General features: G+C 37.8%; 2 protein-coding genes across 3 annotated transcripts in view; one reads left to right on the top strand and one right to left on the bottom strand.

The window, feature by feature from the left end:
* LOC145452821 (microfibril-associated glycoprotein 4-like) overlaps nt 1–1,820 on the top strand; it is a 37,746-nt gene extending 35,926 nt beyond the window's left edge. Inside the window, exon 8 of the mRNA XM_080330964.1 lies at nt 445–1,820. Coding sequence (XP_080187090.1) covers nt 445–763 — 319 coding nt within the window. The 3' untranslated portion in view covers nt 764–1,820. The remainder of the gene's footprint in view (nt 1–444) is intronic.
* Nucleotides 1,821–3,329: 1,509 nt separating this feature from the next.
* The window catches only part of LOC145452809 (dynein axonemal heavy chain 5-like), a 104,205-nt gene continuing 80,923 nt past the window's right edge, over nt 3,330–26,611 (bottom strand). For both annotated transcript variants that reach the window (XM_080330948.1, XM_080330949.1), the window contains 27 exons: nt 26,111–26,201; nt 25,950–26,043; nt 24,970–25,118; nt 23,213–23,305; nt 22,257–22,469; nt 19,846–20,101; nt 19,039–19,194; nt 18,223–18,377; nt 16,433–16,633; nt 16,000–16,152; nt 15,421–15,581; nt 15,030–15,181; nt 14,523–14,701; nt 13,586–13,737; nt 12,709–12,848; nt 12,333–12,551; nt 11,400–11,603; nt 10,824–10,936; nt 10,172–10,299; nt 9,651–9,816; nt 9,337–9,474; nt 8,327–8,435; nt 7,791–7,897; nt 6,838–7,060; nt 5,804–5,965; nt 5,067–5,251; nt 3,330–4,041 (listed from right to left, as the gene is read on the bottom strand). In XM_080330948.1, coding sequence (XP_080187074.1) covers nt 3,897–4,041; nt 5,067–5,251; nt 5,804–5,965; nt 6,838–7,060; nt 7,791–7,897; nt 8,327–8,435; nt 9,337–9,474; nt 9,651–9,816; nt 10,172–10,299; nt 10,824–10,936; nt 11,400–11,603; nt 12,333–12,551; nt 12,709–12,848; nt 13,586–13,737; nt 14,523–14,701; nt 15,030–15,181; nt 15,421–15,581; nt 16,000–16,152; nt 16,433–16,633; nt 18,223–18,377; nt 19,039–19,194; nt 19,846–20,101; nt 22,257–22,469; nt 23,213–23,305; nt 24,970–25,118; nt 25,950–26,043; nt 26,111–26,201 — 4,244 coding nt within the window. In that variant the 3' untranslated portion in view covers nt 3,330–3,896. The remainder of the gene's footprint in view (nt 4,042–5,066; nt 5,252–5,803; nt 5,966–6,837; nt 7,061–7,790; nt 7,898–8,326; nt 8,436–9,336; nt 9,475–9,650; nt 9,817–10,171; nt 10,300–10,823; nt 10,937–11,399; nt 11,604–12,332; nt 12,552–12,708; nt 12,849–13,585; nt 13,738–14,522; nt 14,702–15,029; nt 15,182–15,420; nt 15,582–15,999; nt 16,153–16,432; nt 16,634–18,222; nt 18,378–19,038; nt 19,195–19,845; nt 20,102–22,256; nt 22,470–23,212; nt 23,306–24,969; nt 25,119–25,949; nt 26,044–26,110; nt 26,202–26,611) is intronic.

Below are 26,611 nucleotides of genomic sequence, written 5' to 3'. Positions count from 1 at the left end.
ATGACACAGCTGTTATAGTATACACGAATATAGTCTTACATTTATGTGTAATAACTCGAAAAAGGTGTTGTCTCGGAATTTAAGAGAGAATCGGCGGTTATATTCTCAAAACAGCTCAATACGGCTAGTTTGCTCAATAGCCTTGTGGTGAGCGACGTGAAATTATACCCAACCAAACCAGGTTCGATTCTAGCTTAGGTAAGTTTTGATGTGGCAAGGGGTGTCCCATAGGTGCGGCAATGAGCGGATGATGTAGCAATGTAGGCGTGGCAATTAAGGCGACGTGGCCTTCTGGGATTGGCCTGCGTATATCGATTCAACCTTCACTACTCCGGATTCTCCAAAATTATCGAAAAAAAATATCTGTTTAGCATGATGATTCATTTCATTCACAATTGCTGTTGTTTGGCCAGTGACCAGATATCTGTGTTTACTTTTTTTCAGCGACTTCCGTATCGGACACGGTTCCGACAAATACAGACTGTACGTATCCGGAGTATCCGGAAATGCAACCTACGATACCCTCCCATATCACGACCAGGAACAATTCTCAACGAAAGACGCAGATCGCGATGCACATCCGTCAACGAATTGCGCTTTTAACTTCAAAGGTGGCTGGTGGTATAGAAAGTGCGCAGCGACCAATCTGAATGGAATCTTCAACAAAGCAAGGGGAGATGGAATGTGGTATTCGTATAATGATACGAATGGTGTCTACCTGCTACTGCGATACTCGGAGATGAAGTTTCGCGCAAGATTATGAAAAGAGGAACAAGATTCAATATCAAACTTTCAATGTTTTCTGTTATGCAATGAAGTGCATGCCATCGTATTCACCGACTCTCTGTTGCGGGGCCCTAGCGGGAACGCGACGTTGTCTCACTCAGACAGCTTGCTATAGCGCGCCATAGGCTAATACTGAATGTGATTTGATGAACTATAGTGATGGCAACTGGTAGCCTACTTTGCGAGCTTGGTTAGTTTTAGGACTGTTATTATTCGACTCGAGTCGCACTTTTTTGTGACTCGACTTCACTTGCGCCAATTTGCCTATTGACTCGACTTGTTCTCGAGTCATTGCACATGACTCCACCAAGTCATATGACTCGAGACTCGGCCCGCCAAGATAGGCATTTCGTTGCAAACTTGAAGAATAGTAAGCAATCACAATATTGGTATTTCTCGACTAATCATACGTCCTCCTTTAGGAGGATCCGTCCTCCTTTTTCGATAAATCGCTATTAATTGTTCTCCGAGGACGCCCGAATGCCTTTCATTTTGCCAATTCATCCTTCTTTGACAACTGGGCGATAGTACATGCACATGCATATGCATTGCACAATTAAAAAAACGCTATGAATATACCGCGAAACCTGGAATGTGGGCTGAATGTGCGCGGGTCTTTCGGGAGTTTAGTTTGAATGATGACCTTTTCTTATATATATTTTACTCAACATAACAGTAACCCGCTTTCTTGTCCGATATTATAGATTTTGAGATTAGTCAAAAGTGTCCTCTTTTCCGGATCTTAAAATATGGTAATCCTAATATTGCGTCCCTCATCAGTGGTGTCTGTAAAACAGGACCAGAAACTGAGTAAAATGATGACATTATGAATGCGAGTTATTCAACCTCACCCGAACAGAGTTGTAACAAAGTGATTATAAGAACAGGATTGAACCCTTTCAACTTGCATGCGCGCATGGCAAATGTGAATTTGAAGTTTACATATTCTGTAAAGTATATTTTGGGAGTTTGAAGCCATAACTACAGGTCTATATGCAAAAAAAAATCTACTTTGGCCAAAAGAATTTCTGGCAGTTGGCGTGGTGCTTTATCAAAGGGTGTACGACCCTTGGGAGGTAATAAAGATAGTATACCATCTTTCCATTAAATTTTCTCAAAAGAACCGCGATTGCCTAATTGAAAGTCAAAGTACGACTGGTTGATGAATCATATAGCTACATCAGGGTTTACCAACGCGGGGCCTGCCGGTGCCAGGTCGCGTGAAAGGGCCAGATGAGTCGCTCTGGGTGGCAGTAACAAATGATATCTTTTCAGGTCGAAGTGGAGAATGGGTCCATGTGAACAGTAGTTGAAATGGGGTCAGTCGACCTGAATGAACCGGGCCTAGACGGGGAGATTGGGTCTCAGGAGCACAGGGCGGTAACTCAACTGAACTAGAACACGCCCGCGGTAAGGGGTGGAAACGGAAACCCTGTGCTCTGAATTTCAAAGTAAAGAAATCCAACTGAGCTCTCATAAACGGCGGGAGTAACTGGTAGTCCGTCGCATTACTCAGTACCAAAGAAGTAGCTCTTAGCTCCAAAAAGGTTGGTGACCACAAGGCTAGATACTCAGCACTGGAGCTTTACCTACATCTGAAATAACTGTTCAATATATACCACTTATCTTGCGAATATTTTGACAGTATAAAAAGGGACCCTGAATAACGTTGAAAATTCAAAATACAACACTGTATCTCCAAAACCTGATGCGACAGCAAAAATAAAAATGTCCTGTTTTGAACCAGGTTCAAAATCTATCCAAGAATCATCTAAGTATCGCTGTTTCAAATTTGCTTTGGGCCAGTGAGCTGACATAATGGTGGGCGGGGCAGAAGAATTACAAAGTAGAGAAATTGATTCGACTTTTTTCGGTCACATTGAACGTTTCATAAATTGACGTGGTATTCCAGCATCTTAATCAAAGTAAATCCGACCTTTCCTTTTGTTTCGATTGCAAGGCGACCTTTTCTTAGTCAACCGGGCGATAGGCGTTGACTGTAAATTTCTCATATTTTTTAGCAAATTTCCCTCTTATTTTAACTTGAAAAATGTGTCCTCGTTCTCGGATTTTAAAATAGGACAACCCTGGTTCATTAGAGGATTATTTTTTGCATATTTCATAAATATTTAATGAAAGCAGAGTATTGTTATTAATATAAGTCCTTCCATAAGAATGTCCTTTTGTGAGGAGGATATTTTGAAAACTAGAATTCAAATACTCTTTGCGCAGACTCAATAAACCTTCTAGTTTCGATTTTTGTATCCTTGCATTTGTCAAGATCTGTCTGCTTTAACCCGAAAATTTTCAACGTCACAATTACTAAATGCTCCATGGTTATGTTATGGGACCATTTCTTCATGCAGGCACTGTAAGCTGTAACATATAAGTTTTTGGAATTTCGTGGCAATGTGCCTGAAAATAGAAGTTCCAGCAATTCATCTACACATCAACTATTCCTAGTATTGCCAACTAGGCATTGATACCTGACGATGGTAGTGTCGTAAAATCTGTCAAACTGTCCAAATCACGACCACAAGAAGAGCGCTGGCACCATAGGTACGGCAAAGACCCAATCTATTCCATTTCAAGAGGTAACAAATAATAATAACTTGTTACATAACACCATATGTAAAGCGATATTCACTGATCTATTCACACATCTGGGTTCGCAAATAAAATTGAAAATGACTCTAATACACAATAATCGCTAATGAAAAGGCAACACATTTTACAGTGATACTACCCGAAAATACTAAAAAAAAACACAGTAGGCTACATGATATAATGCGACATTCTCAGTGAGAAAAACAATAGGTAAATTTGACAATTAAAATGAACACTTTTTGGTGGTGGCATGAACACTGTACATATAAGAGGGATCTAAAATGTCATCAGGTAAAGATCTTCAGTTTATTTTGCTTCAAAAGAGCCTATCCTACTGCTATCCATGATCGTTAATATACTATTACTATATACAGTAAAATATGTATAAATTTTAAAAATTCTATGGTCATTGGTCATCCTTGAAACAAAAATCTACACTGTTATTTTACACATCCAAACAGAAATCGATTGTTGTTTAGTGTTAAATGTAACTAAAACACGATTTAGAATGGTCGAACAGTAGCTGTGAGTCCTCGCAATGCCCATCTTGACGATGGTATCGATTCTCTGACGACATCCAATTCAAAAACTGGCTTCCTTTGGCTGGTAGTGGACACATACACTGGGCATCCATAATAGTCCACAGGTCTAAATGCAAAAGAAGTGGCTTTGCAGTACAGGTTCGCCATTTTACTGATAATTTTATCGTTTCAAAAACAACACAAGGTTTAAGATACAATGAAAAGATACTAAGATGTCAAAACAACGACTTGGAATAGTCTTTGAAATCAGACGCCCGTCTCTGCGTAAACCAGTGGTTTACAACCAGTAAGCTGATATTTAAAAGATATGGCATATAGTTAATGGCACATTTCCAAAACTTCGTATGACTCGTGACTAGGAAAGCCAAGACAGACATTTCATTGTAACTTCGAAGAATAGTAAAGTCATCACATTATTGGTATTTCGGCTATCAGTCCTCATACTCGGAAAATAGTGTCGGAAACTGTTACGACTGACGAAAATTAGTATAATATGAATGTGAGTCATTATATCACTCGGTAAGAGTTGAAAAAAGTAAGTTGAACTGAAAACTGAACATAATTACTTGGACTCGGACTCGAGTCAAAACGTTATGACTCGGACTCGGCACTCTACTCGCTGACTTGGACTCGGACTTGACTCGGTGGTGATTTGAAAATGACTCGACTTGACTCGAGTCAAAATTATAAAAGTAAGATTGACTTGTGACTCGGGGCGTTGTGACTTGGTTATAAGCCTGAGTTTGGATACTATCTTCAACTGTGGCAGGCTGTGAACCTCTGTTGGTTGTATCGCAGCATTCGAAACATGTAGTACAAAGCGACGAACGTTACTGGAAATAACATTTCTGTGAAGTTGTGATCGACCGGTCGATCGAAGGTCGAAAATAATATCAAACTATCTTTAATGTGATGTAGAACTGGTATCATATCCGTTGTGGTCGCATAAAAGGTAAATACCAGAACTTCCCCATCCTTCATACTGCTGTGATATATCAAGCATTCAAATCGAAGCATAATAATTGATTTAGAATTTGCCCAATCCTAGACGCTAGTCATCGATTTTACTGGTATTGGCTCAAAAATCCGATATTATTCCGGTTCTAATAATAATTCTGTAGCAACACGCACCTGACAAGATCGCTCGCAGCACCTAGCTTTGTGGATTCCAGTACGAACGTAACGTGCAGCACAGGTAGGTTTGTGGGTCCGCGTTTTGGTGGCGTGTCCTGCATTTCTCCCGTTGTCTTCTCCCAAGAACAGCCCCACAAGTAGACCCCGTGCAAAAACACACCTTCGGAAGGCGGGTCACGCAACTGCACAAAAGAATGATGATATTACGATCACTCGCGCAACCTATATTCCAAAGTAAGTGACAGAATTGGCTCTGCAAAGCGCATCACTTTTCTACAATACACAGAAATACTGTGCAAAACAATTTCACAATTTGATTTCATTCATATCCATGTTCAAATTATCTTACAGTACCACAGCAATGTGGCCATATAGAGTCAATCTATGAGTCATAAAAAAGAAACAATGTCCACTGGGGTTGTTCCAAATATTACTTGAGCTAGTTGATAAGACTGTTAGGTTGGTTAAAAAACGCTGCGCATAAAGTCGGCTCGATTCCAACCTGTAGAGACAAAGCTAGTTTAAAAATTTGTTATACATTGTTACACAACTTCGCAATTTCCTGGGGTAGCCAGCAAAATTTAGATAGTATTATTAAAAGATAAATACAAAATAGTCTATCTCTAATAGCTTTGCTTCTACCGGTTGGAATCGAGCCTAATTTATATGCACAGTATATGTAAAATTACTGACTCTCAGACTTGACATACGGATTTAAACTTTAATAATCATACATGGTCTTTGTCCCTTTGGGTTATCTCCGTTTGCAATACAATGTTGTCCACGCTGCCGGTTTTCTCCAGGTGATTCCTGACGGCTTCTTGCTTGAATATTGCGATCAGGGCGTGTGGATTGAAAAATGCCCCGAGCCAATACGCCGCCATCTTGTCTCTTCCCTGAAACGTAAGACAAAATGAGACGTCATATTAGCACTCTAGTAATAAAATGTAATTAAATCTTCTTTCCAATTCTCTACTAGTTGTTGGACGACCACCTACTATTGTTAGTCGAAAATATTCAGGTTTATTTCGATATCTATAGATTATTGAATTGTATGTTGAAGTTTTGCGCCTCCAAGAGTCCATTTACATAAATGCCAATACTGAAATAACGTTGACGCAAAAAAAAAATAAAGTCACACTAACAGCATTTGACTTCTTTATCCAGATGTAGTCAAAGCACTGCTACAACTTGTACTTCAATATTTTTAGGGGACAAATACTGACTTATAATTTTGTTGTTGAAAAGTGGAAAGTCGTTTTTGGATATGCACTATTAGATAATTGTAGCTGTCTAATGAGAGTAATATGAGCAAAAAGTTGGTAATCTGATTATAATCTAATTTGAAAAAAAAAACTGTGCATCTATCACTCTAATTTTATTCTAATCTGAAAAAAAAACTGTAACTATAATTCCAATTCTACTCTAATTTGTAAAAAGTGTGCAGTTATCATTCTAATATTAGTGTAATTTGGAAAAAAACTTTATAGTTGTAATTTTAATTTTAATATAATTTGGATATAAGTTTGTAGCAATAATTATAATTCAAATTCTAGTGTAATTTGGAAAGAAACTACAACTATAATTCCAATTGCGATCCAATTCCAAAAAAACTGTATTGCTATAATTCTCATTCTAATCTAATTTGGAAATAAAACGGTGTAGCTGTAATTCTAATCTAATTTGAAGGAGCTGAAAATGTCTAGTTTCCCAACGCCAGCTATCACAACTACCAGTTAAAAAGTAATTGCCTTTTGTGAGTACTAACCAGCACCAAAATCCTTTCCAAATGACTGGCGCGTTGAGACAGATCATTCAACCATGAGGACAGCGACGTGGTGTTCGGTGGAGCCGAGTCCCCGGCCAGTTTCATCCATCGGGGCGGAATACAACCATGGTACAAGCTGTCCGACACTTCAACGTCAACTGGCGTCAGATGGTCACCCAGCTGTTCGATGTTCTCCACGAAATTCTTGACAGAAGTCAAACTCCTGAGAGAACGCAGAAACATTTAGAATATGCTGCTATAGAAACTAGAGCGAGAGCGAAAATTTTGGATTTGGAATAAATAGTATTTACGGTGGCAGATTCTAAAGAACTTACTACCGTGAATACCGTTATTCCAAATTAAAAATTTCAAACATCAATCACTTCGCTTCTACTGGTGGGAATTGACTCAAATTTGGTGTGCATTGTATTTGTAGAGAATTTAACAATTTCATGTGGTTGCAAGTAAAGTTTGAATTTTTTTCCAATTTTTATACGTTAAATTGAAAATTTTCAAACTTCAGTCTCTTTTCTGCTCCAGGTTGAAATTGAGCCAAATTTGCAGTGCAATGTTTTTTAGCCAAAAACGTTAATTTTGACCAACCCTGATGTCCAAGCCTATCAATGGGTGCGAAACTGTTGAGATAAAGGCTCTGGAGTTTTGGAAATGCGCCGTCAGTGCTATATTTTTCAAAAATATCGGTAATATATTTCTATAATATGCGGCTGCTACACTGGCACTCAAGTAGATCTAAAAGTAGCAATTTTCAAGTAAGTAAAAAAGCACGTATTCTACAGGCCTAGTGTTGCCTAAAATAGACCAAACGGCTAAAAAGAAGTAGAAGTAGTCAAAAATTATAACTAGTCGAGTAATTATGCAAGTAGCCAAACATACTTGAATGCCTCGGGAAAAGTAGAAGCGACCAGTGCTTACATGTGTACAGACTAACCAACCTTTTGATTTCGAGTATCAGCAAATTCATTCTTTCCATTTCCTTCTGAAGAAATATGTTAAACGGCGTCTGCCCTCCAATTTTCTTCACCTTTTCCGCCACAAAATCCTTTCAGAACAAAACAATAATATCAAATGTTATTTTTATTTAATCTAAATACTAAGTCAATACCATTAGCAAAAAATACTTTTGATAAAATGGAATAGTGTATGCATATTGAAATAAACCGGGCAAAATAACCCCTGTATCACAGTAACGGGACTTATTTGCCTTCTGTGTGCGAACAGAAGTTGTTCGTGTATAATCTAAAAATATTATGTTGAGCTTAAGCCATCTGTTATTCGAAATTTCTTGCCGTTGAGTGCTTATTTGGTGATATGATTGCTGTTATACAATTTCCAATTGTCTACTAGTTGCTGAAAATCACTCCAGACGAGTGTCAGCCGAAAATATTCGGGTTTATTTCGATATCAATATATTTAATTATATAAAGAAAATTAAATAAATATTACGAAACAAGTGCCAGGATACGCTTACCCTGTTGAAAGTCTTTGGTATCTTGGACAGTACGTTGTGGCACACCTCCCACAGTTCGACTTCTTTGCGATTTTTCATGACCGCATGAACGTGACTTGAAAACACACCCCTGCACAGAAATTGTTAATTGTAATTACAAATTTGAATGCCTGAAGAATGAGACTTAAATATTTCTCGTGCCAACTAACTAATTTAATTACAACAAATGTATGCAACTCAAATGTAATATTGGAAACTGCATTTAATTCTGCCCTTTTGATTATATTTATTTCTAAGAATTTAAGTGTGTTTAAAAGTCTCGGTAACTTTCAAAAATAACTTGCCCAAAATGAGTTTTAGGTTACTTTAAACAGGTTTGTGCAAAACCACACCACTGCGACGTCCATTTAAATCAGACCACGAACTCTCTATTATGGCACGATAGAGAAAAATACACACCAAACTTCTAAACCAACTTAAAATTTGATGTTTCAGTTCTCTAAGCGTCCAGCTTCTTACATTTTCAATTGAGTTTTAAAATTCTAAAATGTTTGGCGGACCGTCAGGAAACTTGCCACGGTCCGGCATTTGAGAAGCGCTCGTCTAGAATCATTGCTTGGAAATTACCAGATATGTTTGTTTTTGAAAATATATTAACACATCGGCATCAGCCATGAGTGATAAATATATCAGCAATTTTCGTGTTGCTACAGTATGGTAGTGGGAAGTGATAGAACTATAATCTTGGACCGCTACACTAGGAATATTCATCTATTTCTTATAACTTGCAAGTGTCCAGATGCAGCCTTTCTAGTTTATATCATGTTCAGGCATAAAGCTGGACGTAAGCCGTTCTAATAAATGCTGTAAAGTTTTCGAAACATGCGCCGTAAGCTACATGCCATATCTTTTAAACATCTGCTTAACATATCAAGGTTATCTTTTGACGTACTAGTGATGGTTTTATCGTTATTGGCTCAAAAAACCATACATCAGTAGGCCTCTAGTTACGATACATAGTGCCTACATACCTGTGAATAACCCACGGGTGGCTACTGATGGAGCTGATGGTGGTGTGGTGTGGGGTACACAGCGGCGATGGTGGTTGAGGGTAGAGTTTGTGAGATAACGTTTTCGATTCTGGTTGAGAGTCGTATATTCGATTCAATCTGGAATATCAGAACAATTCGTAATTGTGAATCATCGCAAGAAATAGCAGGCAAAGCGATGTATAAAAACCATACTATTATTATGTGAAATCAGTTTAGGGTTGAATTAGATAAAAAATCAGAGTTCAACAAGTTTATATGTCTAATTACAGCGTGACACATGCAGACACACTCACCTGGTGAAAATGTACTGGTCATTCCCGACGATACCTTCATTGGTAGGATGCAGATTGCAGCCTTCGGGACAATCCAGGGAATGATGGGGTGGGGCTTCGAGAGCTTGTACTATGGAGGATTGCTTTGCGTTCGATGAAAAGAAAATGCTGGGAAGGCGATATTTCACTGCAAAGGGTAAGGCAAAGTTAAAATTGTGTACATCGGCGCATACTTTTATTTTGGTCCGAGGTGGCGGAGTCTTGTGACGTCAGAATCATACCTTAGCGGGGATTATTCAAAATTTCATGCCAGTGATGAGATATTTTGTGATACGATCGTTGATATACAATGTTCTTTCCAATTCTCTACTAGATGCTGACGACTACCCCTGACAAGGGTTTATTTCAGTATGAATATACTATTCAGTACTAGGATTCATCCAAGAAATCCTATCAATAGCAATAAAATTTGAACATTTACAGAGCTCTCACTTTGATATAAAGCAAACCAAGTGTTTAAAAGCATATGAACACGAAATTACCTCTGGGCAATTCAAATTCCTTCTTGACAGAATTCGCCGACAGCCAATAGTCGACCAGAGCATTCAAGCTAAGTTGATCGGAAGGGTTTGTTATCAGATTTCCGTATGTCAGTTCAGCGATGTGATATCTAAAGAATGTATATACATGTGTCAACAGGAATCGTACACTAGCTTTGTTCGAAAATAACATTTTTTAAATAATTTTTGTAGCCAAATAAAACGTTGCGCGCCAAATTTGGCTCGATTCCAACTAGTAGAAATAAAGTTATTTGTGGTGAAAAATTTTGAATTGATCATAAAAACTCATTTTTTTTCAAATTTTACTGTTAACCTCATGAAATTGTCAAGTACTCTAATAAATTGTTGCACACCAAATTTGTCCCAATTCCAACCGGTAGAAGCGAAGTTATCGTAGTTGAAAATCTTGGATTTGAAAAAATAGTATTTGTTGTGGATAATCCTACAATTATGAATGAAAAACTCGAATAACTTCACTTCTATTGGCTGAAATTGAGTCAAATTTGTTAGGCATCGTTTCTGTAGACAATACATAGGATTTCACATCAAAGTAACCACAGTAGGTAGCTCTATATCAAATAACTAAATAATTTCCACAGTAAATACTATTTTATTCATATACCGTTAAACTTACCTCAATCCAGACCACGAAACAGATTTAAACGAAGTGATCGAGCTCGAAGCAGCTTCCGACGAGCCGCCGACTACAATGTCAGAAAATTCCTTTTCAACAGCTTCCAGTGAGCTCTAGAAAGAAAGATTCACATCAAGAACATTGCACGAGAGCAATGCATAAATACTATGACAATGTAATCAGTGCATTGCCAGAATCGGGGATTTATGAACAACTCTACCCTACAGTCAGCATAGAGATGATGTTATGGTATGATATTTTAAAGATTATTTGCCGTTGAATTTTTGAGATTTAAAGCATTGTTAGTTAGCGCTAGTTAGTTAAAATATACTCAGTTAGACACAGAACAGTAGTCTCTGGTAATATAACGTTAAAATATGGTAATATTAATGAAATGAAACATGATTTCATAGTTTGCCAAGTTTTCTTGCTTCCTGTTAGGAAAAGCAGTGCTTTAATGCAAATTCTACATCATATGAAAGATAATTTAGTATTTTTTGACAGTGCATATACCATTTTGTGTGAAATGCTCGAATCATTGTACTCAACCATATGTTGGACTTGAAAAACACTTGCCTTCAACTGTTCAACGTTGACTTGCTGTAGAGCAGACGGGTCTTGCCATCCGATGTTGATTGGAAATTTGGTGCGTAGATTGATAGCCCCGTGTAAGAATGCGATATTATGCAGACACGGCAACCACTCAGGTCGGTTGGAGGATGTTATCAGATCGTTGCTGACTACGGTGGAGAAAAATCGGAGAAGGTTGTCTTTCATTCCCTGTGGTAGAAGGATTTGAACAGAGTTAGATGAATTCAATGTAACTGAAGATGCTCTTGGAGGTAAGAACTTCAATATACAATTGATCAATACGTTCATATTGAAATAAACCTCAATATTTTCGGCTGACACTAATCAGGGGCGAAGGTGATCAAAGCAGAGATTGTCGGTACTGAATTCAGTAATTCTAGTTCTAATCTAATTAGAGAAAACTGTGTAGCTATCATTCCAATTTTATTCTATTTGAAAAAAAAACTTGTATCTATAGACCAATCTAGCCTAATTTGGGGAAAAACATGTAGCTACAATTTCAAAATTTTGAAACTGTGTAGCTATCATTCTAACTCTGCTATCATTTGTAAAAAGCTTGTAGATGTAATTCTAATTCTAATCTAATTTGGAGAAAAAAACTTGTAGCAATAATTCTAATTTTAATTTGATTTAGAAAAAACTTGAGTAGCTCTAAATCAAATTCTAGTCTGATTCTGATTTTAATCCAATTTGGAAAAACTATAGGGATATTGTAAATTTCTAATTCTAATCTAATTTGATAAAAACTGTAGCTATCATTTTAATTCTAGTCTATTTAAAAAAAAAAACACTTTGCAGCTGTAATTCTAAATGTAATGCAATTTGAAAAAGCTGAAAATTTCCTAGATGTCCAGCTGTGAATCAATGTGCCAAGCTTTCAACGACGACGCTGGACATGAAAAAATCCTACAATCGCACCTTAGGATGATCCAGCACAAGCTTGATAGAGGAATGCAAGATCGGGTCCGGTAAAGCAGCCACTCTCGCCGAGCAGGAGAAGAAAATCCTGAAATTAGAGTCCACATCTTTCTCCTCTCCTATAGCACCGTTGGAGGCTGAGTCTTGCGTCAACAGGGAATAGACGGTGTTGAGAAGGTCCTTGTTCAGTTGGATATTATGCAGAAGCAGCCAGGAGCCCTGGAAAAGCCAAATTATATTGATCAAAACCAGAGCTTTTTAGGCAACCTCAAAATTTTATCGAGTAGCCAGTAAAATTTGAAAAAAATAATTTGTCATCAGCCCTACTTACTAACCACCTTTGGCCATATCAAACTGAAAACATGAATTGAATTACGTTAGTCATGGCGTTTGTGAGTGCCGTGCGGACTTTCTTTTCTTCCGTATTGTTGTCGCCGATAATTTCAATCACTTCGATATTAGTTCCGTCTCTGGATTCCACGTATTTACGCATGTAGTCTGTCACCAAGTTGTTTTCTGGAAAAAATTGCAAGCCGTGTACATTGTACAGTCTTTAATATTGCTAGGCTAGATTATACATGGACAAAATAGTACGTTGAGCTTAAGCCTTCTGTTAGCCTCGATTATTCAGAAATTTAAGCCTGCTACGTCATATTTTGTGACACGATTGTTGATTTACAATGTTCTTTCCAATTCTCTACGAGTACCCCTGACAAGGGTCAGCCGAAAATCTTCTGATTCATTTCAATTAAAATATACTATGCGAATATACGATTATTTTGAAAATTGAGTGCCCGTAGTTCTAATTCTAGTTCTAGTTGAAAGTTTTGAAAAGTGACTAGTTATAGTTCTAACTGGGAATTTAGAAAAGGGAATAGTTCTAGTTGTAGTTGTGAATTTTTAAAGATCGTTAGTTCTAGTTGTAGCTGCGAGTTTTGGAAATTGAGTACTTATAGATTTGAAAAGTTAGCAGTTTTAGTTCTAGTTGCAATTGATAAAAAAAGTGAGTAGTTTTAGTTCTAACTGTGAGTTTTAAAAAGTGAGTAGTTCTTGTCGCTGGATTGGAAAAGGGGATAGTTTTAGTTGCAGTTGTAGTTGCACACTTCAAAAATCCAATAGTTTGAACAAGTCTGCTTCAAGAGCCTCACAAGATAACTACAAGATAGAATTGCATGGAAGTTCATGCTAACCATAACTGCATTCTGCAGTTTGCCAATGTCAGCACTAGCACAGCAGTATTAATAGTAGCTTACCAGCAGTGAAGAGAAGTATAATTGGTGTGGTTGGTCCGCTCTGTCTGACGGCCATTGCAATATCGGGAGGGTCGTCGCGTATGTATCGCTTGCCAAGAACTGACGTCACAAATTCCATAGAAGCTTGTACGATGCGATCGGAACGAATAGCCCTGCAACAGTGCAACAGATTAGATGTGTATCTAATTACTAGGGTAAGTTTTTGTTGCATTCAAATCCGTGGAAAGTTGTACTTATTTTTCACAAAAGTTGCATTTATGGACAAGTTCCTTGAAGTTTGTAGGATATGAGATACTCGAACTGACCGGTATCTAAGGCACTGGAGCATAACTCAGTGTTGGCGACTTTGACAAAATGATAGCCTGAAAAAATTCATTCAATGAAAATATAATTTTTCGCGGTCTGGCCTCAATGCACGTCAAATTGGAAAGGACGTCAAATCTAAATGACAGTGAAATAATTAGGCAATCTATTTACATATGGTGCCAGATATTTCCAGTAAAAAGTCAGTCGCATGAAAAATCGAACTACAAAAAGTTGCATGAAAAAAATGAAGAAAAGTTGCAAAATGTTGCGATATAAGATTCCCCTAAACAGCTTAAAACACCATAATACATAACTTCTGAGTATTTAAGAAGCTGTAAAAAAGCTGCAAAAACTTGCCCTACTAATTATTAACTTGTAATTCTTGTTAAAAAAGTTTTATAGGGGTTCCCAGCCATATAAAAAGTCCATGTCAATGTGCTGCTCCTCATTTAGAAATAAAGATAACTCAAAATGCTTCATTACCGAGTCAGAAAGTTCTAAATGACGAGTCAATCTTACTTTTATAGTTTTGACTCGAGTCATTACAAAACTGTCACAAAGTATCGATATCGGCGATATATGGATGCATTCTATAATTCACCAAACATTTCCACTAGTTTTAAATACTGACCTTATGACGAGCAATCTTTGAAGAGGTGTGAAGTGTGAGTCGGCGTTATCCGGTAATTTATGCTTCGTCATCAGCTCAGGAGCGTCTACTTCACATAGAGACCGCCATTGCATTTCTCGGCCTTCTTTAGACATTCGGTCGAAAGAGTCAAAGAACCAGTCGAAATACATTCCCAAGACCTGAAACGCAAGTCACGCATCTATTTCGTGAAGTAAATGATGCAAAAATCCATGCTGGCATCTTGCTGTGTAGTGTGATATGCGGAAAAGGCAAGCAATCTGTTTCATAAACCAAAAGATACAACAAAATATATTGCTTTATAGCTGTGTGGTGTCTTTAGGACAGTAAAAGTGAGCAATGAGGAACTTTTCCATCACGCGATAGATGTAAAATTGTCACAGAAAATGCTTATAAAGATATGGACAAGGCTCGTTTATTCTATGCAGTATTGGTAGCAAATATTAAAAGTCCTGTCTTGTGTCGGTTTGCTGTCATGCGATATCTTACCTGTATGTTATGATGCTGTTCTTCAGACATCCAATCGAACATTTTCTTAGATTGAGCCCTGCTTTCCGAAGGGTGAACTCCGAGAGAGACCATCAATGCAGACGCATACGAAGGCGCGATCAAATATTCTCTCTCTCCCAGATTTACGTTACCTTGAATAACAAAATCAATGAAATATTCACTTTATTCGCAAACTTAACATGACTGTGATTAGGGCTGGAGGCAAAACTGAGAACCTGATTTTTTCGTTTTCATTGTCATTATCAGTAACAGGCATAGCTTTGCACCATACGGACTTATGTAAGTTAAATTTTTCACCACTATTACAGAATTTTTCAAAATGCTGTCAAGCCAATGAAAAATGTGGATTTATAAAAATAGATTCATTTACCAAGCGAGTCCTCTACGTCCAAAGCCGTCATGAGTGCCAAAATGGGCCGGTCCTGCTCTAACAGTGACTTGGACACGGTCGAAAATATGTTGTACGTCATCTGATTGCAGACGGCTTTGAAAGCCGAACGTTCCGAGTGAAGGATGTTTTCGTCGTACAATCTGGAATAGTAGTAAAAGCTGGAGTATTTTTTAGCCGACAAAACAAATATCCGATATTCAAAAGTTATGGCGTCTAGCTTTTGGCGCGTTTCCGGAATTTCACCGCATTCATTTGAACAGCTTAACAGACATTGCTATGCTTGGATATGAAATAAACTACAAAGGGCTTCTTCTGGATTCCTGTAATCTAAACTGGTCACTGCTATAATATCAAGAAAGAGATGTTATGAATGACAGGCTAATTTTCATCTTTTTATTGTCAATTTCTGCTATATTACATAATATTTCACTAAACTATCAATTTTACTGTATTCATTATAGCCTACTATATTTGCAATTGACCTTTAGATTACCATCGACATAATGAGCATTCAATGTAGAAAAAATCCTCACAGAAATTTGTAAACGCGATACATACCCCAAAAATCTCTGCCAGCTCATGTGGTAAAGTGGGTTGACGATGTGCATGCTCATCACGCTTTGATACAAGACTGCGCCACGCAGGGCAATGTCCGTGAAGCCTTCTTTGGCTCTTTCGATGGATTCTTCAGCAGCTGTGATCTTGGATTTCCTGAACAACATTCAACTGGTGATGAAATGAAATCGGTGATACAGAACTGCAATATACATTTGAACAGTATTTTCATATTTAAATAAGTCCGGGCGTAATCGCCAGCAACACAGAATTGAAATGGCATTGTCAATCAACAATCGTATCTATCTTATGTTACATACATATACAGCTATTACCCAAAATTCGATAAGGGTAGGTCACACACACAGATTGGGCATCAGGATTATCCCATGAAGTTATATTATATATATTAATAGACGTGATATAAAAATCTCACATCTCCAAAGCTTCATCGTAGTTTTTCTTGATGTCTGTGAGCTTCCTAGTCACGCTGAGGTCGTTGAGCAGACGGTGGCCTCCAACCAGGATGTCTTTCAGTTGGTTTTGAAGCTCGGAGAGAACCTTCATGTTTCGGGACTTGTCAATTTGCATGTTGTTCCATTCGTCACGCAGACGAGGCTTCTCGTGTCTAGTAAATCTGAATACGGAAAAGTAACTCTTAACCATCCATGGCCTGTATCGTCGGTTTGGAATCAAAGTAGCTTATGTCCAACAGCGCTGTTCAAAAACTTTTTTTTCGAATTTTATTAGCTACTTATATGTATCGATATTTCTCTTATAACCATACTTCTATACAGGTCGGAATTGAGCCAGAATTGGTGTGCAGCCTTTTTGTTAGCAACCTATCAATTTCAGCAAGTTGCCAGCAAAATTTGAAAAAAAGTTTTTTAACAGCTCTACTGTAGAGCTTCTTGGAGGTACAGAACTTCAATATACAATTAAATAGTATATTCATATTGAAATGAACCCGAATATTTTCGGCTGACAATCGTCAGGGGTAATCGTCAGCAACTAGTAGAGAATTGGAAAGAACATTGTATATCAACAATCGTATCACAAAATATGACGTCACCAGCATGAAATTTCGAATGAGAGAGCGTTCAATGTACTATTTTTAGGTGGTACACGAACTCCTTTTGTTGACAAAGTTTTGGTTGGTGTATTTTGATAAAAGTTGATTCCAAGGCACACAAATGGAATTGTGAACGGCCTCGTCCTACGATTTGAAATCGGTCGTCTCGATAATTATTCGCGCAAATCGGATTATCCAACAGATGTTTGCCGATGGCAGAATTAATGGCCTTTGATCGATCAGCATCAATCTTAAGTGGATGAGTTAAGGGTGAGCTTTTCACATCGCGTGACGCACGTGTTCTAATAAATCTGGGGACATGTTGGTTTATGCGGTCCTGCAGACGTCTTGACGTTCTTCCCACGTAGCCACAATCACAGTGGCACCTATATTCGTACACTACATTACTTTGTTGAAGTGCAGGAAGCACGTCTTTGCGTGTTGAAGGGAGCAGTTGTGTTGTTGTAAAAATCACATTGGTTTTGACTGTGTCGTAACACTGACTGACAGCAGAAATCAATTGTTTTTCAAAGCGGGTGGAAATGGGGCCAATCCAAGGTAGATGGATATAAACATCTTTTATTGTTCGTGCGGTGGGCTCTGTTCGTTTTTTCTGCGTTGAATTGTGTTTATTTCCTCTCCATGCCGCGGCTGATGACGTGTTCAGGGTAACCGTTATCAAGTAAGATTTTTCGGATGTAGTCAAGTTCTAAACTCAGTTTGTTACCCGAACATATCATCAACGCTCTATGCACGAGTGTGCCTATGAGGTTAATTTTTCTGCGCCGAGGACTAAATGAATTCCAGCGAAGGTATTGGCCTGTGAATGTCGGTTTTCTGAAAACAGACGTTTCAAAGTTGTTGGTATTGCGCTTTTCAACTAATACGTCCAGAAATGACAACGAGTTATTGCGTTCTTTTTCTATTGTGAATTGCAAGGCCGGGTGAAGCGAGTTTAAGCGAATGAGAAATTGGTCACACTCCGATTCATTCCTGAAAATGACAAATGTATCATCTACGTATCGGCGGAACAGCTCTACTGTACAAGTACAACCAAATAAACGACCAAATTCCTGCAAAAAGCGTATTGAGTCAATTTCAAAGGTACTTCCAGTGTGAATTTAGTGCATTGAATGTGTGAGAATATACTATACCTGTCCAGTAGCTCAGTTTTGATACCATCACGTGTAGTTTGGTTGTATATCATGGTCGTGTATGCAGCCAATTCGGGTGGCACATCTTGTGGCAAGGTAGCGGTGTGCAGAAAAAGGCGGAAATTTGGATTGCACTCAACCTCGTGATCTCCCACCTGGAATCAGATAGGGATAGATGCAATAGATACATAAAAAATATATTGATAGCCTCTGAATAAGTATGCCAAAAGACGTTGATTTCAAAATTTTGCAAACACTTTTCTTTTCCATCAATAAACCATCAAAACCATCAAAATTTATGGTGTTAGGTCCAAAATTGTCCAAAAAGTCAAATATTGTTGAAAATTTATGGTGTTAGGTCAAAACTTGCTAAATAGTAGTCAAAATGTGGTCAAAGTTATTGTGATAACCTAAAACCTTGCAAAAAATAATCAAATTATGGTGAAATTTTATGGCGCCAGGTAAAAAATTGTCAAAAAAAGTGACTATTTTGTGAATATTATTGGCGGTATGTCAAAATTTGTCTAAAATAAGTCAAAATCTGGTAAAAATTGAGAGCGCTTGGTAAAAAATTGTCAATACTTTTGCCATTTTATGGCATCGAGTCAAAAACTTTCAAAATCTGGTGAAATTTGTCCAAAAAAGTCAATATTTGGTGAAAATTCATGGTGTTAGGTCAAAATTTTTCAAAAATACTTGAAACACTCCTGGCCAGTTTACAATAGCCTACTTGAGTGGAAATGAACAGCATTACTTTGACTTGAATGAAGATGGTCAGTGATAAGCTAATTCCAGAGTTATAAAAATAGATCATACCATCATTTTGAATGGAGTGTTCCCGTTGAGGAAAGCTGATCTGCAGCGTATAACTTGATGGAAACGGTCGTCTCTGGCAAGGCTTTCCGCGTCACAGTAAGTCACCAGCAGGATTTGACCTTCGCTCAGAGCTGTTTCCAGTTGCGATCTCAGATCCTGAAAAACATTGCAATGGCTTTATAATTCTATTGACTTTTCCCAATAGCATAAAGCATGAAATTGGCTGTTTATATGGGATTTATCCAACATAATACTCACTCTCAGGCACAGTTAACTAAATAGAATTTTTTGCTTTTTCCGAATTATAATGATAGCTACACAGTTAGTTCCACATAACATTCATATTGGAATGACAGAATTGGCAAAAACTTCAAAAAAACAGAAATGAAATTAGTGCCAAAATGAGAACATAGAAACATTTCACAAATTAGATTAGAATTAGATTACAGGCATTTCACTTTCAATTAGACAACTAGGATTACCTAGTGATCCAATTCTCAGGATTACAGTGATTGCAGTATCAATTGCTACCTCAGAATATGCCCCTTATCAAGAGTATACGGCATAGTAAGAAGCATATACACAGAGATTTAAATGAAAACCAAATCGGCAAAGTAGGATTCTAAAGTGATATATACATACAAGTATACATAGTATAAACAGGTATTCAACAAAACTGTATTAGATGTATTCAGTTGTGTAAGATCGATTTTTTATGTGACTATGTGAAAATTTAGGTTTCTCGGAGGCTTGTAGATAGCATACGTGTTCACCACATTAGTACAGGCTTAAGAACCAATAACTTACTCTGTAGAGAACTTGCACCAATTCCTGACTGTCCCGAATCACTTGCTCTTCCTGAATCTCAACACTAGCGTCGTCAGAATAGTATCCCGTGATCCAATCGATAATTTTCGCCGTAGGATCGCAAATCAAACACCATGTCATGTTACTGTCTCCGGCAGTAAGCACGCATGCGTTTTCCAGCGCTTGTGTGTCGGTTGGTAGGGTTTTGATGCGATGTGATTGAATCTCTTCGGCTTCGAATATGAATTCCTCTAGCCTGAAATGAAGAAAATCGTTTATATAGCTCAGGATTTCCCAACCTAGGGGACATGAACTGTTTTAAGGGGACCATAAAGATTTATCTTCTTGAAATCTTAAACTCCACTGCAACAAAAATCAAAATGATGTAAAAAACAATAGTACAGTATCAAGATACTTCTTGATCTTGAGTTGACATTCTTCCTCTACCGGAAATTGAGACATATTCAGAGCAAAATCAAGCTCAATCATAACATTTCCTGAATATATAATAACTAATAATAATTAAGTAAGGTACTATCATGTTTATTGTGTGACGTATTTATATGAATGCCTCATTATCAAAACTGGTTAGTGCATATACCAGGATTTTAATTAAAATACCACTTCCTAAGTTTGTAAAAGGTTCAGATAAATAGGTAGGAAAGTTGGGGTGCTGTTTATAATTCAAAATTTTCAGAGGGGACGACAATGTAAAACGAGTAGGTACCCCCCTGGTGCAGCTGATGTTTCCTACTATGCTAAAATATAACAGTATAAACCCGAATATTTTCGGCTGACACTCGTCAGGGGTAATCTTCAACAACTAGTAGAGGATTGGAAAGAACAATGTATATCAAAAATCGTATCACAAAATATGACATCACCGGTTCAAAATTCTGATAATCTAGGTCAATGGTTCCCAACCTTTTTGTGTTCATTCCCCACTCCAGATTTATTCCGACCCTTCATTCCCCACCAGGACCGTAAACGGGCGATGTGCGAAAAATTTATATAATCCATGTTTGAATCGGTCAATATGATCGGGAATTGCATATATTTTGCTATCAACTTTTTATCCCCTCTCTGCTCACGCAAACAGATTTACCAGTAGAGCTGAGTGAGGTGTGTTGGAAAAGGTAGGACCCCTAAATATGAATTCAACATCTTCGGGCAGACACGTTGATATATTGACTTCGTTACATGGTGCTATTTCGTGACCTCCTATATATCTGCTTGTATGTCAAAAGATATGGAAATCGCCCAAACTAAAAGACACACGATTTCAAATTGGTATTGCTTTACTGACAAATAATTTTTCCCTGCGGGATGGTATTTGTCCTGTGGGGTTCAGATCGCCAGGGCATGAACATTCAGCGCCAGCCATTTAGCCACCTATGGACAATTAAACATATGTATATTGTATATATATCGAAGTTTTCTGTCACCACAAGGGCATTCCTTCCCGGCCAAGGTCTTCTCGCTGCTGATCGTTCTGGCACACTTCTTGGAGTTGCATGTTACATGGCCTATAACTTCATATTTGGTGCGTCGTGGCGCAGTTATGACCGACGCCGAAGTCTCCATTTCTATAAACTCTACGTGGGGGAAGGGTACCCAATAATCAAGATATTTGGCAATATTAAATCGCGCGCCTAGCGCAAAAAAAAAATGAAAAAGTGACATATATTTCTAAAAAAATACTCCATAATTTATGCTAATTCACGAAATCATTTTGGGCCCCTTCGAGCTCGATTTAGGATGCGGCAGTTATGGTCCTGTTCCCCCCTACCCAACACTTTTGTCATCACAAGCAGCTATTTGCTTGTTTGATTACAGAAGACACACATCCACACCAGTACGTAAGACAATCGCCTATAACCGCAACGTAAAACTTATTGTGAACTGATATCAGTAACACTCAAAATTTTGTGAAAGCGTTATTTCACGTCTAAATAGTCGTGCTGGATGCGTTTGTGACGCCATCATTGGCCACCCAGAGTTAAAAATGAGGTTTTGTGAACAACACGCAATATATTTTTCGATACATACATTCCAGAACAGTTAACTTGTAACGGTAGTTGCGCATGTCTATCCGTGAATATGAAGACTGTCCTGTAGATAATTTTGAACAAACGCGGCTATTCCCCACTAGAAACCACTGAATTCCCCACCAATGGGGAATTCCACACCGTTTGGGATCCACTGATCTAGGTGAACAGTTGGCTTAAGCATAATGTACTATTATTAGATTATACAAGAACAACTTCTGTTGGCACAAATCTGGCAAATAGGTTGAATTTTCAATAATATATTCAGTTCCTATGATACAGGGGCTATTTTGCCTGGTTTTTAATACTCTATTAATGAAGCCCCTAGTGCAGCAAAATGATATAAAATTGACCGGCCCTTACTTGAGATTGTCAAATAGCATTTTGTTGGGAAGCGGAAATTCAAAATGCTTGCAGACATGGCTGTAAAAGCCGACCATCCTACGTCTGGCGTCGATGGTCATGCCACCGCAGTAGGTTAAATAAGCTGCGGCCAAGATGCAGTTGGTCAGAACTTGTTCCACGGTCACGCTTTCTTCCAGTTCCATTTTCCACGCGTTTTCCAGAGGTTTCAGGCTGTAAAAGGTCAACGCGTTAACGGAATAGGAAGGGGTTAAATTGTTACCAATTGGGGTGAATTTTTTGTCAAGAAAGTCAAAATTTGGTCAAAATTTATAGAGTTGGAATAAAAATCAGTCAAAAATCGAAATTTGGTGAAATCGTACAGCGTTAGGTCAAAAAATTGTCATAATTTGTTGCATATTGATGGCGTTCGGTCAAAATTTGTCATAAAGATTCAAATTTGCTCAAAAGGTAAGGCAGTAAATGCAGAAATTCTTCAAAAAGTCAAAATTTAGCGAAAGTTGGGACTAAATATGTCCAAAATTTATAGCTTAAAATCAAATGTTGTCATTATATTCATATTTTGGTGAACGTTAATGGCAACAGGCCAAAATTTGCAAAAATCACTTCTTAACTTCATCAAAATTTATTGCATTAGTCTGTATTTTGGTGGAATTCTACGTGTACTTGAGCAGATATTCAAGACCTCACTTCCACTTCATCTTGATTACCAACAATGATTACTTTGATAGCCACCGATTGGTGCTCTGGTTCTGAGCAGGTTAACTTATTTTCAAATTTCCTTAATTTCTTGTGATACTATTTCAAATACCTGTTATTCTATTTTCATCACAATGTCAGGTGAATAAATGTAGCGATATGACTATCAGAATATTGATCATTGTAAAATTCAGCACCATCAATCCCAACGACAGCAATTAATATAGTATCAAGGACACAAATCGATGCAGGCCTACCTTTCCAACGTAGCCAAGGCAGATCTGAGTCTTTCTTTTGAGGTTTGCAGCTCGTGTTTGAGATGATGCTTCCGGACGACAGCGTTGTCATATCTGAAAATAGGCTTGAAATTAATACAGGATATCTTACTTTGTCTGCCTAAAAATATGTGTTGACCAGTGTTATCAAACTGCGGGGAAAGATAGCAACGACAATCAAGTGCATAAGATATCAATGTGCTGATAATCTGGCCCATCTGTACTCCTACAGTGGTTTCCGCTGAGTAAGCCAGTTTGTCCTCCAGGCTTGAAAAAACTGTGTTTGGCTGGTCAAGTTCGAAAAACTTGGTGCCAAGCAATGAGAATGAAAATACAACTGTATTGTTGGCTGCAAAGTTTCAGTAGAGTTCATTACATTCCAAGCCGAGCGAGATAGTGTAATGGTTGTGCGTCCGGCTTCTCGATCGGCAGGTTGTGGGTTCGATCCCCGGCCGGGTCAGACCAAAGAATCGAAAACTGGTATACGCGGCTATCCTGCTAGGCGCTCAGCAATCACGGATAGCATGGAGGAGAAAAAACCGAGGTTGCAGACTAGATGACCTTACTATAAAGGCCGTATCGCATCTCCGTCGTCAAAGCATCTCGATGGTGCAGGCGAAAAAGAATACCATATCTCTCTCTCTCTCTCTCTCTCTCAAGAGGACAACTTAAACTACGTAAGGCGACTAGCAAGTCAAAATTTGGAAAAGACATGAAAATTATCAATTTTTTTTCCTGACTTGAAATAGGCCTATCAACATAGTACTTATACTCTTACCTCATGGCCTTATCATATCTAAAAACTTCATAATTTCGATTTTCATCGGCACCGGTTTAGTATCTTTTATTACTGGTAAAATATTTAGTAACGTTTTTCTCCATTGTAAAACTTTGTTGAACAGCTTCATGATAAATCAAAAATTTGTATGACATATATGTCGTACAGCATTCACTCAGGTTTTTTTGAAAAGCCAACATCGAGACCTATGTTATGCTAAAATTCATTTGGCCTAGGTCTACCTTACTCGGAATTACAGAGTTTCACAGCAAATTTTTTGAAAAAATGAACTGAAATTTGAAATTTCAAAATTTCAAAATGAAATTTCTCCAAGACGGGTTGCACATATACCTTCAAATTTTAGCATAACACAGCACTGTCCTAGTACTTCCTAAAGAAGGCGTTAGATTAAAAAAAGAGCTTCACAATTTTGAGATTTTGGATTATCCATGTCGGTGCATTTTTTCTCCTTCAAATCCACAATCTGCAGGGAAGAATTAATTTTTTTTTGTATATAGCATAGCAACATCTAGCGACCGTGAAAATTTCATGGTGATGGGGGTAGGCCTAGCCACCTGAAAGTTAGGTTTTCGACTTGCTAGTTTCCTTAATCGGGCAGTTATGGTCCTAAACTACATACTTCTCATACTTTTGATTTTGTAAAAGTAAAAATTGTTTTTCGGATAAGCTATTTTGTCACGTTTATGAGTGAAATTGTCACAAGACACTCGTGAAATAGCCTCTGCATCATGATAAATGTGGATGTATTTCTAGATTATATAGATTATACCTATCGGTAATGTCAATGGTCACTTCCAGTTAATTTCATACGGTCTACAATTTCGAAAGTGTGATTATAGATGTACGGCGTTAATTCTACTTCAGAAACGCTGATTATAGTTTTGCTAACCTTTGCATATTCCTTGCTAACCAAACATCCTGTAAATTAATTGCGACTTACTTTTCCTGTATCTCGTTCACCAAGTTTGAAATCTTGAGAACGTCATCAGCAGTTAAACCATCGGTGGATGTTTCCTTGAAGACATCTGCGTGATCTCCTGCTGCGTCTCTCTCCCAATCGTCTTCGTTATCATCTTTCTTCACCAGCATCTTAGTGAGAAACGTAATAGCAATAGTTGGAAGGGAAGGACTTGTTGATATTAGGGCTGTTAAGTTGCTCAAAACAAACCGTTGCGCACCAAATTTGACTCCATTCCAACCGGTAGAAATGAAGCTACAGCAGTTTGAAAATTTTGAATTGATCATCAAATATTAAAAAAAAATTCTTCAAATTCTACTGGATAGCCCGTGAAATTGTCAAGTTGTCTAAAAAAACGATACCAAACAATTTTGGCTAAATTTCAACCGGCAGAAACGAAGTTATTGCAGTTGAAAGTTTTGGACCTAAAAAATAGCATTTAAGGTGAGTAATCCCAGAATCATGATCCAAAAATTCACATCACTTTGCTTCTACGAGTTGGAACTGCTTCAAATTTGTGTAACAACAATATCATGGGGTGGCCAGTACGATTTGAATTTTTTTTAAATATTTCATGATAAATTCAAAAATTTCTGTAACTTCACTTATACTTGTTCGAACTGATCCAAATTTGATGCTCAACGTTTTTTCATCCAACCTAACAATTTTAGCTAATAGCCGCAAAAATACGACAAAAAAAGTTAATTTTGAACAGTCCTAGTGTGTAGCTTTGTTTTAACTGTTTCAGAGAAAAATAGTATCGAAACTATAATTCTGGTTGGTAAATTACCTCTTGGTGACAAGGAGCGCGTTCTAGGAGTACTGGAAAACACCATTTCTCATTAGTCGACTCCAATCATTATAACAAATGCTTAACTCACATTTGAGCACTCGGATCATGGAGGCAAATCATCAAAAGTCAATATTTAGAATGTAATTTTCTTGATTTTAGAACTTGGTACCTTGAGATCATCCAATTCGGCGCGTTTCAGTTGTTCCAATTCCAATTCGAGACTGGTCAGCTTGTCCGTAGCAAGCCGCAAAGGTCCGCAAAGTCTACAGTTAACAAGAATACATAATAGGATCAAGCGGTCAGGATTAAAAATATTAGCCTCACACTGACCTGGTATATTCCACAATGCTGATGACATATTCCACTAAGACGGCCGCGTCTTCACTGCTGTATCTGGCTGAGGATATGGTGATACCCCCGGCTGAAATTGCAAGTGCAAATATGCTATGCAGGGAAACTAGAAGGCTCCGTCAACGAAGAGTATAATCAGAAGCTGTATGTTATGATATATCAACACTGGGGTTCGCTAAATCAATCCCAGTGGTTAGCTGGAGAAGACACACAACAACCAAGCTACACAGCAAAAGGCACTCTGCTTTCAAGTATATATAATTATACATGCGGACAAGGTTACTGATATTTGTACATGTATTTGTACTAAAACAGATAGTCATGGTAGGGATTGGATTGACTAACCTTGACAAGCTAACATTTTCAAGCTGATTATCAGAATTTTCAATGCTATTATTTTACATAAGTTCATTGTGGTACATAATTTGAACATAGCAATCAACAATACATTGATATTGGTACGTGTATCCACTCTGAGCT

Source organism: Botryllus schlosseri, chromosome 12 (genome assembly GCF_051294905.1).
Source record: "Botryllus schlosseri isolate E-star chromosome 12, Bs_hap1, whole genome shotgun sequence".
NCBI classification, from domain to species: Eukaryota; Metazoa; Chordata; class Ascidiacea; order Stolidobranchia; family Styelidae; genus Botryllus; species Botryllus schlosseri.
Note: the sequence above shows the minus strand (reverse complement) of the source record. Positions and strands in the feature narration are given on the sequence as shown.